The 17,783-nt window shown below is 38.0% G+C and overlaps 1 protein-coding gene and 1 pseudogene across 14 annotated transcripts in view; one reads left to right on the top strand and one right to left on the bottom strand.

The window, feature by feature from the left end:
- RAD21L1 (RAD21 cohesin complex component like 1) overlaps positions 1-12,743 on the top strand; it is a 48,875-nt gene extending 36,132 nt beyond the window's left edge. For 11 of the 14 annotated variants that reach the window (XM_042229947.2, XM_060396993.1, XM_042229946.2 and 8 more), the window contains 2 exons: positions 3,271-3,348; positions 11,221-12,743. In XM_042229947.2, coding sequence (XP_042085881.1) covers positions 3,271-3,348; positions 11,221-11,409 — 267 coding nt within the window. In that variant the 3' untranslated portion in view covers positions 11,410-12,743. Of the gene's footprint in view, positions 1-25; positions 444-3,270; positions 3,349-11,220 lie in introns of those variants that run through there. The other 3 variants (XM_060396996.1, XM_042229948.2, XM_060397001.1) reach the window with 3 other exon arrangements.
- On the bottom strand, positions 8,969-9,217 carry LOC114117605 (small ribosomal subunit protein eS27-like; annotated as a pseudogene).
- Positions 12,744-17,783: the final 5,040 nt, after the last annotated feature.

Below are 17,783 nucleotides of genomic sequence, written 5' to 3'. Positions count from 1 at the left end.
TGACTGAATTCTCTGGATAATCTAGGACAGAATAAATACCTGAAAATTTTACCTGAAGCATCCAAACAGCTGAGCCAGAAGACAGCTGAGTCACTTTCACCTTTCTTTTTGCTTCTCAGTTCAGTTCAGGTCAGTTACTCAGTCGTGTCCGACTCTTTGCGACCCCATGAATCACAGCATGCCAGGCCTCCCTGTCCATCACCAACACCTGGAGTCTACCCAAACCCATGTACATCCAGTCAGTGATGCCATCCAGCCATCTCATTCTTTGTCGTCCCCTTCTCCTCCTGCCCCTAATCCTTCCCAGAATTAGGGTCTTTTCTAATGAGTCAACTCTTTGCATGAGGTGGCCAAAGTATTGGAGTTTCAACTTCAACATCAGTCCTTCCAGTGAACACCCAGGATTGATCTCCTTTAGGATGGACTGGTTGGATCTTCTTGCAGTCCAAGGGACTGTCAAGAGTCTTCTCCAACACCACAGTTCAAAAGCATCAATTCTTCGGCGCTCAGCTTTCTTCACCGTCCAACTCTCACATCAATACATGACTACTGGAAAAACCATAGCCTTGGCTAGACAGACCTTTGTTGGCAAAGTAATGTCTCTGCTTTTAAATATGATGTCTAGGGTGGTCATCACTTTCCTTCCAAGGAGTAAGCGTCTTTTAATTTCATAGCTGCAGTCACCATCTGCAGTGATTTTGGAGCCCCCAAAATAAAGTCTGACACTGTTTCCACTGTTTCCCCATCTATTTGCCATGAAGTGATGGGACCAGATGCCATGATCTTAGTTTTCTGAATGTTGATCTTTAAGCCAACTTTTTCACTCTCCTTCACTTTCATCAAGAGCCTTTTTAGTTCCTCTTCACTTTCTGCATTAAGGGTGGTGTCATCTGCATATCTGAGGTTATTGATATTTCTCCCAGAAATCTTGATTCCAGCTTGTGCTTCTTCCAGCCCAGAGTTTCTCATGATGTACTCTGCATATAAGTTAAATAAGCAGGGTGACAATATACAGCCTTGACGTACTCCTTTTCCTATTTGGAACCAGTCTGTTGTTCCATGTCCATTTCTAACTGTTGCTTCCTGACCTGCATACAGGTTTCTCAAGAGACAGGTGAGATGGTCTGATATTCCCATCTCTTTCAGAATTTTCCAGTTTATTGTGATCCACACAGTCAAAGGCTTTGGCATAGTCAATAAAGCAGAAATAGATGTTTTTCTGGAACTCTCTTGCTTTTTTTGATGATCCAGCAAATGTTGGCAGTTTGATCTCTTGTTCCTCTGCCTTTTTTGAAACCAGCTTGAACATCTGGAAGTTTACGGTTCATGTATTGCTAAAGACTGGCTTGGAAAATTTTGAGCATTACTTTACTAGCATGTGAGATGAGCACAATTGTGCAGTAGTTTGAACATTCCTTGGCATTGCCTTTCTTTGGGATTGGAATGAAAACTGACCTTTTCCAGTCCTGTGGCCACTGCTGAGTCTTCCAAATTTGCTGGCATATTGACTGCAGCACTTTCACAGCATCATCTTTCAAGATCTGAAATAGCTCAACTGAAATTCCATCACCTCCACTAGCTTTGTTCATAGTGATGCTTTCTAAGGCCCACTTGACTTCACATTCCAGGATGTCTAGCTCTAGGTGAGTGATCACAGCATCATGATTATCTGAGTCTTGAAGATCTTTTTTTGTACAGTTCTTCTTTTTTTTTACATTTGTTTGTTTGTTTGTTTTTGTACAGTTCTTCTTTGCTTCTAGACACAGGTTATTTTCACATATGGTCAAGAAAACCATAACACATCACAGGTTCAACTGTTTTAATAATCAACTAGGCTTTCCACACAGTGGACTCAGCTGTAGGGTATCCAGATAGATCAAGTAGGCAGGCTTCAGCAAAGTGCACAGACTATTTTTCTGAGGCTTTTCCTGGTTAGTTGAGTTGTACAATATAGGTGAAACTGCCTTCTCATAGATCTGTAACAAGAAGTTGGGCCATTACTTTTCACATTTGAAAAATAGCTTTTGTGTATTTAACAATAAAATAAAACATTGGTAATTGGGTGAACTAATTTATCCCAGAATCAACTAGTAAGGAATAAACATAAATTTTACCTAGAAGAATTTAGAAAACTCTTCAGAATAATATTGACCATATTTTCAGATCAGTGTCTTTGGAATGTACGAAAGGATGCTGTATAGGCAGAACCAGGAAGCCAGTGTAGCTGGCAGGAATGGGGACTTGGCAGTCCCTTTAGCCTTAGATGATTTAAAATATCATATAGAATATTCTGAAGCTTTCTGAAGTCATCTTGGAGTCGATGAAATTGAAAGCACTGTTAGGAAGTGTCTGGACTCCAGAGGTATACGTGAAAGCTTGACAAACAATGGAGGTGTGATAAGGGTAACACAGAAGCTGTTAGGTTGCATGATAACAAAGATAACATAGGAAAAATTATGAACTATTAATAGGTCAGATCTGTGCTGCTCGCCCACCCCCACCCCAAACCCTTTGTAGACTTATCAGCACCTTTTTTTATTAGACGTTTTTCATTAGACTTATCAGCACCTTTCCTATGCTCAGTTCTGTTCTCAGTTTATAAGTTGTTAGTTGGTAAGGAGACTTAGAGTGAGTTCCTGTGAAGGGATTTCAAGTTTACAACTTTTAAATATTATGGTGTTTCTGCAAGTGACTTAAAACTGAAAAGAAGATTGAAAAGTTGGATCTATTCACATAACATGAAAGGCAGTGTGTTGATCTTTTTTTGGACAAGGCACCCTTGAAATTTGAAAGGTTCCTAACCCAATTGGATACAACTCACTAAACATCAGTTATTGTTAGAACCTTTATATCACCAGATAAATTCAAATAAAGATCTTTATAATGCATTTCTTCTCTAGCTTTATGTTTACTCCTGTTATCTGAGTTCAGATTGACCAGAGCTGGGACAGTCCTAGCCAAAAGTGGTCATCTTTACCTTTAAAAGTAAGGGCACAATGCCTGGGATGCGTCACCAATACAGATGCAGAATCTCCTACTCTAGAGCCCCTTGTCAGAACATAGCCTGGGAGCATAGATATCAGCCTATAAAAACTGAGCTGTATCTGTTTGTTAGTCTTATTCTCTCAACTGCAGACGATAACCTCCTTATTTGGCAGGACCCCATGTTACGGTTGTGTGTCTTGTGTTTCTTTCTACACTATGGCTGGCAGATAGTAAACAGTCAATAAATTTTGATTAAAGGAAATATTTTATCAATTATTCAAACAGGAGTTATGGGGGAATGAACAAAATATTGAGGCAGAAAGATGGAATTCAAGAATACTTCAGATGTTACATAGTTTGCAGGTAAGACTTGGTAGGGTTTATCAACACTGTTTTTAGTTTTAAAAATAAATAAAAAGTTGAGTTCAATCCTCTAGATATTAATAAAAATGAAACCATTTTCACTGTGATCTTGTTGAGGCCAAATTACTCTATAGTGAAATTTATTGTAAGCTGTATACCCAGGGCTAAGTATGAGTTTGTTTTTGGTGCCCATATGCTGTAATCAATTCTTACCCATATGCATGTCCTTAGACATCTATGCTATGTCTCATTCTTATATTTAGCAGGCTGTCAACTAATTCTCAATATGTAATTAAATTTATAACAATTTAAGAACAAAAAAGATAATTTCAAATTTTAACATGTTTTTATCAAAATAATTCATGCTTAGTCACCCAGTCATGTCTGACTCTTTGCAACCCCATGGACTGTAGCCTGCCAGGCTCCTCTGTCCACAGGATTTTTTTCCAGGTAAGAATATTGGAGTAGGTTGCCATTTCCACCTCCAGGGAATCTTCTTGATCCAGGAATCAAACCACTGCAGGCGAATTTTTTACCACTGAACCATTAGGGAAGCCCCATCCATGCATATAATTTTGAAAGTTCAGTAGTACTATGCTGTAAGGCTGAAAGGGAAGCACAGAAGTCTTTGTCCTATCCCTTCCTTATCCCTAAGTTCTGCTTTCCAGAGGAAACTGAACTATTTCTTTTAGATTTGTATCTATACTTCTAATTACAAGTTCTTACTCCTCTTTCCTAATATTTCAGCTTTACATTTTATCTGTTGACTTCTTTCAACAGAAAATGAAAATTTAACTTAGTTATATCTCCCCAACCCCAGTCTATCTTCAGTACAGTATTCAGCCATTATAGTGTTACAATTGCAATCATCATGATGCAGGTTTGATTGTCACAGAACCAAAATGTCAGTGGCTTAAAAAGAAATAAGTTTATTTCTCTCTCAGATAAAGTACTAACTGGTAATGCAACTATGCTCACAAAGTTGTCAGCAGCCAGGTGCCCTTTATCTCATTTTCTTTGTTCTCAGGATCCCAAATGGCTAACTATCCACCATGTTTGCATTCCAGTCAGCAGCAAAGTTTCCTTTAAGGATATATCCCAGAAATTATATGCATCACATTTCACATTTAACTGACCAGCACTTTTAATAATTTCACTACATCTAGCTGGGAAATGTAGTCTTTATCTAGTAACCATGAGTGAGTGAGTGAAGTCGCTCAGTCGTGTCCGACTTTTGTGACCCGTGGACTGTAGCCCACTAAGCTCCTCTGTCCATGAGATTCTCCAGGCAAGAATACTGGAGTGGTTTGCCATTTCCTTTTCCAGGGGATCTTCCCAACCCAGGGATCGAACCCAGGTCTCCCACATTGCAGGCAGACACTTTAACCTCTGCACCACCAGGGAAGCCTTTTATCTGATAACCATGGACCCAGCTAATAATTCTATTGCTATGGAAGAAGAAGAGAATAGATATTAAGGGACAACCATCAATTGCCACCACTATGTAAAAATTACTTTAAATTGAACCTTCATAGCATAATCACATTCCTTGTCAACTTTATAGGTTTTTCTTTTAGTTAATCATGACCTCATTTTCCCCATTTGCTTAGTGTTTATATACCCATCTTTAATTCTTTTTCTAAACTCTCTGATAATAAAATAAAACAGCTTTTAGTATGATCAGCTACATCAGTTGATTCATCAGCTCCTTTTTTTCTTTTGAAAGTATCCTTCCCAGAGTTCATCCTACTCTTGTTCCAATTTGGACTGGTTACTCCACAGTTTTTGTCTTGGGACATTCTTTTACCACAAGGGAATTCCTATGTCTCTTTCTTATGTTCCTCTGTTTCTTGGTGCTTTGATCTTTATCTTGATTTTTTTTTTTTGATGGTCAACATGCTGTCATAATTTCTTGAAATAAAGAGTGCATAGGTGATAGAGACCCTACATACAAGTCTGAAAATGTCTCTATTTTACCATAAACTTTATTGGATGTATCTGAACGTAGTTTGAAAATAATACCTCTCAGATATTGAAGGCTTTGTAACTTTTCTAGGCATCTGTGTTGTTAAGGAAAAGTCAGATGCTGCTTGGTTGGTGGTCCTTTGTAGGTGATCTTTATTTTCTCTCTGGAAGCTTTTAGATCTTTCCTTTATCCCTAGAACCTTGAAATTTCATTATGATGTGCTCTGGTATAGGTCGTTTTCATTTATTGTTCTAAGCATATAGTAGATTCTTTATTCTGAGAGTTCATGTCCTTGAATTGGATTATCATTTTTTTATTTCTTGAATTTTTGCCTTATTGGACTGCCTATGGGTCAGATGTTGGATATTCTGAATTGCACCTTTACTTTTTAAAAAATCTTTTTCCCCCTATCTTGGTTTCATCTTTTTATTCTTTTCAGTCAGTTTAGTCGCTCAGTTGTGTCCGACTGTTTGCGACCCCAAGGACTGCAGCACGCCAGGCTTCCCTGTCCATCACAAACTCCCAGAGTTTACTCAGACTCATGTCCATTGAGTTGGTGATGCTATTCAACCATCTCATCCTCTGTTGTCTCCTTCTCCTGCCCTCAATCTTTCCCAACATCAGGGTCTTTTCCAATGAGTCAGTTCTTCGTATCAGGTGGCCAAAGTATTGGAGTTTCAGCTTCAACATCACTCCTTCCAATGAATATTCAGGACTGATTTCCTTTAGGATTGACTGGTTGAATCTCCTTGCAGTCCAAGGGACTCTCAAGAGTCTTCTCCAACAACACAGTTCAAAAGCATCAGTTCCTCAGTGCTCAGCTTTGTTTATAGCACAACTCTCACATCCATACATGACTACTGGAAAAACCATACATAGCTTTGACTAGATGGACCTTTATTGGCAAAGTAATGTCTCTGCTTTTTAATATGATGTCTAGGTTGGTCATAACTTTTCCTCCAAGGAGCAAGCGTCTTTTAATTTCATGGCTGCAGTCACCATGGCAGTGATTTTGGAGCCCAAGAAAATAAAGTCTTTCATTGTTTCCCTGTCTATTTGCCATGAAGTGATGGGACCAGATGCCATGATCTTAGTTTTCTGAATGTTGAGCTTTAAGCCAACTTTTTGTCTCTCCACTTTCACTTTCATCAAGAGGCTCTTGAGTTCTTTGCTTTCTGCCATAAGGGTAGTCACCTGCATATCTGAGGTTATTGATATTCCTCCCAGAAATCTTGATTCCAGCTGGTGCTTCACCCATGGTGCTTTCTCATGATGTACTCTGCATATAAATTAAATAAGCAGAGTGACAATATACAGCCTTGACATACTCCTTTCCTGATTTGGAACCAGTCTGTTGTTCCATGTTCAGTTCTAACTGTTGCTTCCTGACCTGCATACAGATTTCTCAGGAGGCAGGGCAGGTGGTCTGGTATTCCCATCTCTTGAAGAATTTTTCAGTTTGTTGTGATCCACACAGTCAAGGGCTTTGGCTAGCCAATAAAGCAGAAGTAGAGGTTTTTCTGGAACTCTCTTGCTTTTTTGATGATCCAGCAAATGTTGGCAATTTGATCTCTGGTTCCTCTGCCTCTTCTAAATCCAGCTTGAACATCTGGAAGCTCACGGTTCACATACTGTTGAAGCCTCACTTGGAGAATTTTGAGCATTACTTTGCTAGCGTGTGAGATGAGTGCAATTGTGCAGTAGTTTAAGCATTCTTTGGCATTGCCTTTCTTTGGGATTGGAATGAAAACTGACTTTTTCCAGTCCTGTGGCCACTGCTGAGTTTTCCAACTTTGCTGGCGTATTGAATGCAGCACTTTCACAGCATCATCTTTTAGGATTTGAAATAGCTCCACTGGAATTCCATCACCTCCACTAGCTTTGCTCATAATGATGCTTCCTAAGACCCACTTGACTTTGCATTCCAGGATGTCTGGCTCTAGGTGAGTGATCATACCACCGTGATTATCTGGGTTGTGAAGATCTTTTTTGTACAGTTCTTCTGTGTATTCTTGCCATCTCTTCTTAATATCTTCTGCTTCTGTTAGATCCATACCATTTCTGTCCATTATTGAGCCCATCTTTGCATGAAATGTTCCCTTGGTGTCTCTAATTTTCTTGAAGAGATCTCTAGTCTTTCCCATTCTATTGTTTTCCTCTATTTCCTCTATTGATTACTGAGGAAGTTTTCTTATCTCTCCTTGCTGTTCTTTGAAACTCTGCATTCAAATGGGTGTATACTTCCTTTTCTCCTTTGCCTTTCATTTCTCTTCTTTCACAGCTATTTGTAAGGCCTCCTCAGAAAACCATTTTGCCTTTTTGCATTTCTTTTTCTTGGGGATGGTCTTGATTCCTGACCCCTGTACAATGTCATGAATGTCTGTCCATAGTTCTTTATTGCTCTAGAAGATTTCTTCAGCTTTATCCTCATTTTTATTGATTTTTTTTGTTTTCCAGGAGTTTTTTCTCATTATTAATTATTTTTATTAATAATTTTATTATTAAATTATTTTATTTTATAGCATCTGAACAGCTACCCACTCTAGTATTCTAGCTTTGAGAATTCCATGGACTGTATAGTCCCTGAGGTCACAAAGAGTTGGATACTACTGAGTGAGTTTCACAATCTATTTATTTACATTTTTTATTGAAGTATGATTAACATAACAATAAACCATACCTATTTAAAAATATATAGTTAGATAAATTTTGATATATTTATGGAAACTCACCACAGTCAAGATAGTGAACATATCTATAATCTCCAGAAGTTTCCTTGTGTCTCTTGATAATCCCTTGTCTCATCTCCCCCACTGGTCCCCCTCCCCCAGCCCCCAGCAACCACTGATCTGTTTTCTCTCAATAGCATCCTAATCATTTTTTGTGGATGGTATCTTCTCTTAATTTTCAGAGATTATAGCTTTCTCCTACTGCCCTCATTGTCTGTTTCCTTAGTGATTCTCTTGGATATTAGAAATTTTATCCAAGTGTTTAATAGATCTTTGGTTTTTATTTAAGAATGAGACACCAAAAAGCTGATTGGAGGTTATATAAGCATGGGTGGGGCTTATAGACTTCTTGTCTTCATTTCAAGATAATTTTGAGTGTCCCCACCCCCGCCAATACATAGGCACACAGATGTCATTATCTATAGAATTTTTTTCCTTGGAATGGTCTATTTTTGCATGGTCAGATCTACTGTCTAGGAGATATAAGCATGACGTCCATGGTTGAGGAACCAAAAGGGAGTAAGGGAGAAGCTGGCAGTCTCACTGTTTAGACATTAGAATTTCCCTTGACCCCCCCACCCCCCACCCCAGTTTGTAACACTTCTCTTCCACAGTGCCTCCTATACCTCATAGTTGGTATCTCCAGAAAGACAACTTTCTGCCTCCTGCTAGGGTTCAGGACTAAAGGTCTCCTGGTTCTGTGAGGTGGTGGAGTAAACCTGAGGGTCTAATTGTTTCCAAGTAACCTTTTAAGGAATTCTCATGTTTTTAACTTCACTCTTCATTTCCAGCTTATGACATACTGCTGCCTATAATCACTGATCTTTTCCTAGGCTTTCTTTCATTTAGGGGTTTTGTTGCTGTTTGGTTCAAATGTGTTTCTTGGGATGGTTTCCCACTCATCTTGATTTTGGATTCTTTGGTGCTACTTCTGTCTGAAGCAGCATCCTTCAGTAAGCCTTGCTTTTATTCCTGTAGGGTGGCAACAACAAGGAGCAGCCGACACACAAAACTACTAGTGTTTGTGCATGGCTAGAGCTGGTGGTGATTTTATAGTATCCTGGGCATTTCACATCCATAGAGTAGGAATTGGGCTCTGGACCACGTCCTTCTTCTCATGTTTCCTCTTCTCCTCTTTTGGGGAAGGATCAAGGAGATCCTTTGCAAGAGGCATGTTCTCATAGGGAGGTTTTCACTGCTGGAAATGCTCCTTTTTTCCACATTTTTCATGTTTTATTGTACTTACACTCAAATTTTACCATTAAATACTGAGCATAAGTATATGCTGGCCTTATGTCCAGATTTTTGAAATGCAAAGATAAATTGATGAATGGCTTTAACAATGTGATATAGTAGACACTGTAAAATACATTAAATAATTAGAGAGCCTAGAAGGAAAGTAAAATTCTGTCTATATACATTTACCCATTTAGTGGCACAAATAAACTCTGTAGGGACGGGAAGACAGATATGAAGCTTTGGGTTGCAGTTGGAGGAAAAACCCATTTGGGACTGAATTGAGAGGTCCTTGGTTGCTGGCAGAATCTCCCCTGATTTCAGAGTTTAAACAAACTAGAGTTGTTTAAAGTGAGTTTTTTGATTGGTATACAAAAACCACTGAATTGTGTAAAATCCCTATTAGTCATGAGAAATAGAAGGAACAGGATTGATTAAGGAATTGGCACATGCCAATTTGAGTCATAGGGTCTGGCCAGTCAAAAGTGAGCAGGGCTGGCTAGAGGCTGAAAATCCATTGGATGGTGCAGTTCACTAATCTCAGTCTAGAGGTTACTACATTCCTCAGAAATTCTTGTTCTCCTAATAAGTTCCTAAAATGCTTTCCATAAGCAGGGTCTAGGTTCTGTATCTCAAATTGTCTTGCCTTTTGCTGATTCTCCTCTCTGCTGGCATGTAGGTTTCAGCTTTCTCTAAGTCTGATAATTCTTCCACTTTGTATTTCTCTTCTTCCTTTATTTCTTTACCTTCATTTTAGAGGAGCTCCTGGAGGAAACAGAATAATCCTCGCAGGGTGTTTTTCAAAAGGGTTCTTGAAATTTATGAGGCTGTCCCTGCTCTCTCCCTGGGGAAAACCACCCAAACCACATCTTGTCTCCTCAAGAGAGGGAATAAATGAAGGCTTGGCATGCCATCTCAAAGGTTGCTGACACTGTGCTATGCTACTCCTTTGGTTGAGATTAAAGTATGATAAAATATTTAACTTGTCAGTTTGTTAAAAGTTAGTGTTGGTTGCTCAGTTGTGTCCGACTTTTTGTGACCCCATAGACTGTAGCCCACCAGGCTCATCTCTCCATTAAATTCTCCAGGCAAGAATACTGGAGTGGGTAGTCATTCCCTTCTCCAGGGGATCTTCCAGAGCCAGGGACTGAATCTGTGTCTCATGCAGTACAGGCAGATTCTTTACCATCTGAGCCATCAGTCAAATGTTATGGACTGGCAAAAAAAAAAAAAAAAAAAAAGACCCTTGTATATGGTCTTTTTAAAAAATTGCTTCACAGCTACCAAATTAGTACAATATTCTCCGGGATACTGGCCAGTATTCACCATAGTATTTCTAACTAAAACACAATACTCCTTCTCTAGAAATCTGATTCCAAGTGCAGTCTAATTAAATACTTTATTGCATGTCAGTTTTTCAAGTAGATTCACAGGTGTCCTATAGTGAACCAATGTCTTTTTAATCTGTGCAAAGAAACTGGAAGATATTTATTTAGTCATATTCCCCTGCCATTACATTTACCACTAGAGTTGTTTAGTTAACTCCACCCTGCGGTACCTATAAAACAAGCCTGACAGGCTGATAATCATTGTTTTTGAAGATTCCCAAGGTCCTGTGGACTTTTTTCTGCCTGCAAGTCTCAATTAATTGCACTTTTCCCAGGAGCCATTTATGTTAACATCAATAGACCTAACATTTGTATAACGCACTGAAATTTGTATAACACATTAGAGTTCTTTTGCGTGTATTTTCTCAATGAACCAAGCTGTGCTCAATGACCTATTTTTTTTATGTTTCCTAATGAATCATTTGCATTTCTTCATTTAAGAATTTTAGTCACTTATCAAAAATACCAATATTTATTGTTCATTATACATCCACAGCCTGCTTTGTTTCTAATGATCTTATTTCCCTTTCCTCTTTTATAATTGTTTTCCCAGGAATCCAACAAGATGGGAATGCAATACTTTAGTCTGATGAAGCTCTGCAGAAATAGTGACCGAAAACAAACTGCTGCCAAATTTTATAGCTTTCTTATCCTAAAAAAACATCAGGCTATTGAGCTGAGCCAGAGTGCTCCCTATGCAGATATTATAGCTACAGTGGGACCAATGTTCCATAAAATGTGAAGGAAATCCAGAACATGCAGATTTATGTCATCATTGGAATTTCTGTATAGATTGTTCAGTTTAATGCAGAAGCCGTCTGGAAGCAGCTGAAGGTCTGATCCATTTCATAGATAGGTTGAGCTCATATTTCCTCTTTGTAAGTTCAGAATAATCATAGGCATAATTAGAAACCTATATGCTTCCAGAAATAATTGTAGCTAAGTAATATTTTTAACTTGGTTGACTTGAATGCATATCATTTACCATTTCCTTGATTTGAATGTTGCATTTAGGATACATTTTAAAAATACCTTGTGTATTCAAGGATTTTTATAAAGTGGATTATTTACTTAAATTTTATAACTTAATAATTATTAATTATTAATAAATATTAGTAATTAATAATTAACACTTTCTTATCTCTCCACAACAATACTTTATTTGATTATAATGCATATCACTCTTGGTTTGATATAATGCCTTGGCTTTTAATCTAATATCTTAATCAAAGAGTTATAAAATTTTTCTTAGTCTCAAGTTATATGAGTCTAATATAATATGGCTTTAGTCCAATTATAGTCCATGCAACCTGTTTATTTACTATTAACGATTATTATGGCTATCATTTATGTATCAGCAAAACTAACATTAGAAAAAATTAACGGATGCTTATTCAACATGTTTTCAGCTATAATTCAAGTAAAGATAACTAAAATAAATGTTCTTTATATGGTGTATACTGAGCATTTTTGACATTAAAACCAAAGCTTTTCTTTCTTAGTTGAAGTTTGAGTTAAGAGATTTTCATGTAATGCTCTGTGAGCTCCATACTACTGTATCTGGAATTATGCTACAGACCAAATTCTAAATGGCCCCTGTGAATGTATTAACTGTAAGTTTTAGATGTCAAAATTGCCTTTTTTTAAATTTCCTTTAATTTTTAATTAACACACGAAAGATCGACTTTTTTATTTTAGTGCACAGTTAATGAATTTTACAGGTATAGATTCCTGTGAGCACCATCAGAACCAGGGTACCAAAAAAATCCCTTGTACTAACCCTTCGTAGTCACACCCTTCCCCCATTCTAACTCCTGGTAACTACTCTTCTACATGACCATAGTTTTACTTTTTAAGAATGTCATACAAATGGAATTATATAGTAAGTAACCTTTTTTCAGACTGACTTCTTGCATTCTGTCTTTGAGATGAGTACAAATTATAGCATGTATCAGGGGTTCAATCCTATGTATTGTTAAGTAGTAGTCTGTTGTCAGGATATACCACATTTTATGTATCCATTTACCCGCTGAAGGACATTTATATTGTTTAACAATTAAAAATAGAGCTGCTGCATATACCTGTGTACAGTTTTTGTGTGAATATAAGTTTCTAATTTTCTAAGGTAAATATCTAGGCCTGGGTCGTATGGCCAGTGCATGTTTAACTTTATAAGAAACTAACAAATTATTTTCCAGATGTACCTTTTTGCATTCCTATTAGCAATGTATGTGAGTTCCAGTTGACTTTTTGTTTACTTTTTTATTTTGAGATAACTGTAGGTTCACATGAACTTGTGAAAAACAATACGGATCCTGTATACCCTTCATCTAGTTTCCCCAGTGGTAACATCTCACATATTTATAGTACAGTATCAGGGAAACTGACATTGATACAGTCTACTCACCTTATTCATATCTCACCAGTTTTACATGCACTCATTTGTTTGTGTGTGTTTAGAATGAATGTGTTTGTTCAGTCATGTCCGACTCTTTGCCACCCCGTGGACTCCTGGTGGACTCCCCACCAGACTTCTCAGTCCATGGAATTTTCCAGGCAAGAGTACTGGAGTGGGTGACCATTTCCTTCTCTAGGGGATCTTCCCAACCCAGGGATCAAACCTGGGTCTCCCGCACTGCAGGCAGATGCTTTACCATCTGAGCCCCCTGTGTGTATTTAGTTCTATGCAACTGTATTACATAGGTGGCTTCATGTGACCACCACCACAGTCAAGAAATAGAACAGTTCTTTCACAGGAATCACCTGTGTTACTTTTTTGTAGCTACTGCCACTTCCTTCCATACTTTCCTCCCTAGCCCCTAAAGACATTTAGCCTGTTCTCCATCTTTATAATATTGTCATTAATATAGTTGACTTTTGCAGGTTAATTTTATACCCTGTTACAGTTACAGTTCAGTCACTCAGTCATGTCCGACTGTTTGTGACCCCATGAACCACAGCACGCCAGGCCTCCCTGTCCATCACCAACTCCTGGAGTTCACTCAAACTCATGTCCATTGAGTCAGTGATGCTATCCAACCATCTCATCCTCTGTCGTCCCCTTCTCCTCATGCCCTCAATCTTTCCCAACATTAGGGTCTTTTCAAATGAGTCAGCTTGTCGCATTAGGTGGCCAAAATATTGGAGTTTCAGCTTCAAACATCAGTCCTTCCAATGAATACCCAGGACTGATCTCTTTTAGGATGGACTGGCTGGATCTCCTTGCAGTCCAAGGGACTCTCAAGAGTCTTTTCCAACACCACAGTTTGAAGGCATCAATTCTTCAGCACTCAGCTTTCTTTATAGTACAACTCTCACATCCATACATGACCACTGGAAAAACCATAGCCTTGACTAGATGGATCTTTGTTGACAAGGTAATGTCTCTGCTTTTTAATATGCTGTCTAGGTTGGTCATAATTTTCCTTCCAAGGAGTAAGCGTCTTTTAATTTCATGGCTGCAGTCACCATCTGCAGTGATTTTGGAGCCCCCAAAAATTAAGTCAGCCACTGTTTCCACTGTTTCCCCATCTATTTGCCATGAAGTGATGGGACCGGATGCCATGATCTTAGTTTTCTGAATGTTGAGCTTTAAGGCAACTTTTTCAGTCTCCTCTTTCACTTTCATCAAGAGGCTCTTTAGTTCTTTGCTTTCTGCCATAAGGGTGATGTCATCTGCATATCTGAGGTTATTGATATTTCTCCCAGAAATCTTGATTCCAGCTTGTACTTCTTATAGCCCAGCGTTTCTCATGATGAGCAGTGTGACAATATACAGCCTTGACATACTCCTTTTCCTATTTGGAACCGGTCTGTTGTTCCATGTCCAGTTCTAACTGTTGCTTCCTGACCTGCATACAGGTTTCTCAAGAGGCAGGTCAGGTGGTCTGGTATTCCCATCTCTTGAAGAATTTTCCACAGTTTATTGTGATCCACACAGTCAAAGGCTTTGGCACAGTCAATAAAGCAGAAATAGATGCTTTTCTGGAACTCTCTTGCTTTTTCAATGATCCAGCAAATGTTGGCAATTTGGTCTCTGGTTCCTCTGCCTTTTCTAAAACCAGCTTGAACATCTGGAAGTTCACGGTTCACGTATTGCTGAAGGCTGGCTTGAAGAATTTTGAGCATTACTTTACTAGTGTGTGAGATGAGCGCAATTGTGTAGTAGTTTGAGCATTCTTTGGCATTGCCTTTCTTGGAGATTGAAATGAAAACTGACCTTTTCCAGTCCTGTGGCCACTGCTGAGTTTTCCAGATTTGCTAACATATTGAGTGCATCATTTTCACAGCATCATCTTTTAGGATTTGAAATAGCTCAACTGGAATTCCATTACCTCCACTAGTTTTGTTTGCAGTGATACTTCCCAAGGCCCACTTGACTTCACATTCCATGATGTCTGGCTTTAGGTGAGTGATCACACCATCATGATTATCTGGGTCGTGAAGATCTTTTTTGTATAGTTCTTCTGTGTATCCTTGCCATCTTGTGACCTTGCTAAACTCACAAACTACTTTTAGAACTTTGTTTTTTGTAGATTCCTTGGGATTTTTTACAGACTATCATGACTGCAAATAGGGACAGTTTCACCTCCTTCTTTCTAATCTATTCCCAGTGCAAGAAGGAACTCTTCCTTCTTGCACATTCACCATTAAATATGATGTTAGGTATAGTTTGTTTTGTATGTTGTGTGGGTAAGGGTGGGGTAGTGGTGGGTTTGGGCATGTGTCAGTAGTTTTTTCAGGTTGAGGATATTCCTTTTTATTCCTAATTTGCTGAGAGGTGTTTGTTTGTTTTTATCATAAGTAGGTATTGAATTTTTGTATATTCACAGTATTATGGAACCAATACCATTATCTAATTTTACAACAGTTTCATCATCCAAAAAGCAATCCTGTACTCATAATAAGCAATGACTCCTCATCCCTCCTTCCCCTCAACTCTTGGCAACAACGAATCCACTTTTTGTTAGTCATATAATATATGGCCTTTTTCACTTAGCATAATGTTTATCTATGTTGTAGAATGTATCTGTACTTCATTCCTTTTAATGGCTAAATTAATATTCCGTTATATGGATATGCATTTTGTTTATCCATTCATCAGTTGGTAGACGTGGCTTGTTTCCATTTTGTTGTTGTTGTTTCCATTTTTTACTATTATGAGTAATGTTGCTCTGAACAAGAGTTTGTAAGTTATAATTTTTTTGGTATACGTTTTCTCTTTCTTGGATATATACGTAGGAGTAGAATTTCCAGGTCAAATGATAATTTTATGCTTAACTATTAGAGGAATTTGGAGAAGGAAATGGCAACCCACTCCAATATTCTTGCCTAGAGAATCCCGTGGACAGAGGAGCCTGGTGGGCCGCTGTCCATAGGGACGCACAGAGTCAGACACGACTGGAGCGACTTAGCATGCATGCATGCATTGGAGAAGGAAATGGCAACCCACTCCAGTATTCTTGCCTGGAGAATCTCAGGGACAGAGGAGCCTGGTGGGCTGCCGTCTATGGGGTCGCACAGAGTCAGACACGACTGAAGCGACTTAGCAGCAGCAGCAGTGTTAAAGGAATTATCAAACTGTTTTACGAAATGTCTGTGCCTTTTTACATTTCTACCCACAATGTATGAGTTCCAATTTCTCTATATTTTCACCAGTACTTGTTATTGCCCCCCCTTTTTTAATTACAGCTCTCCTAGTGAGTTTTAAGTAATATCTCATGGTTTTGACTTCCATTTTCCTAATAACTAATGATGTTGAGCATCTTTCCATATGGGTTTGTTAGCATTTTGTTTAGGATGTTTGCATCTGTGTTCATGAGGGATATTTGTCTGTATTTGTCTTTTCTTGTACTGTCTTTTTCTGATCTTGGGATCAGTATGGTACTGACCTCATAAAAATTACTTGGAAATTGTTTTTTCCGATTTTGTTTTTCTGTGAAAAGACTATGTAGAATTTTTACTATTTCCTCTTTAAGTGTTTGGTAGAATTAACCCATGAAACCATCTGGATCTGGAGATTTATATTTTAGAAGGTTTTAAACTATGAGTTCAATTTTTTAAATAATTGTAAGGCTATGCAGTTGTCTATTTCATTTTGGGTGAGTTTTCCTGGTTTGTGGTTTCCAAAGAATTGTTCCATTTCATCTAAATTGTGTACAGTTTTTTGGAGTGTTCCCTGATTATCCTTTTAATATCTGCAGGGTCCATAGTAATAACCCCTCTTTCATTCTAGATACTGTTAATTTCTGTCTTCTTTCTTCTTTTCAGTCATATTAGGGACATATTAATTTTATTGGTCTTTTCAAAGCTTTTGGTTTCATTGACTTTCTCCTTTGCTTTTCTTTTTTCAATTTCATTGATTTCTACTGTGATATTTATTATTTCCTTCCTGCAGCTTGGTTTATTTTTCTCTTGTTTTTTAGTTTTATTAAGGTAGAAGCTTAATTGATTTGGGACCTTCCTTCTTTGAACATTTAATGCTCTTTGTTTCCATCCAAGCACTGCTTTAAGTTGCATTGCACTAATTTCGATAAGTTCTTTTTTTTCAGTTTTATTCAGTTCAAAATATATTCTAATTTTCCTTGAAACTTCCCCTTTAACCTGTGGATTATTTAGAAGTATGTTGTTTAATTTTCAAGGGAGAATTTCCTGTTACCTTTATGTAATTATTCTATTCATTATGGTCTGAGAACATGCTTTAAATGATTTTGATTCTTTTAAATTTATCTATGTTTGTTTTATGATCTAGTATGGGGTCTGTCTTGAAAACAATATGTTCTGTAGTTGATAGGTGGAGTGTTCTATAAATGTCAGTTGAACCTAGTTGTAATAGTACTTTTCAGTTCTTCCGTATCCTAGCTTATTTTCTGTCTACTAGTTCTACTGAGTACAGAAAAAGGAGTGTTTGTGTCTGCAGCTATGATTGTGAATCTGTTTCTCCATGCAGTTCTTTTTTTCTTTTTTTAATTTTTACTTTATTTTGCTTTACAATACTGTATTAGTTTTGCCATACATTGACATGAATCAGCCACGGGTGTACATGAGTTCCCAATCCTGAACCCCCCTCCCGCCTCCCACCCCATATCATCTCTCTGGATCTTCCCCGTGCACCAG

Source organism: Ovis aries, chromosome 13 (assembly GCF_016772045.2).
Source record: "Ovis aries strain OAR_USU_Benz2616 breed Rambouillet chromosome 13, ARS-UI_Ramb_v3.0, whole genome shotgun sequence".
Lineage (NCBI taxonomy): Eukaryota > Metazoa > Chordata > Mammalia > Artiodactyla > Bovidae > Ovis > Ovis aries.
The sequence above is the reverse complement of the archived record's forward strand: the minus strand, read 5'-3'. Positions and strand labels throughout refer to the sequence as shown.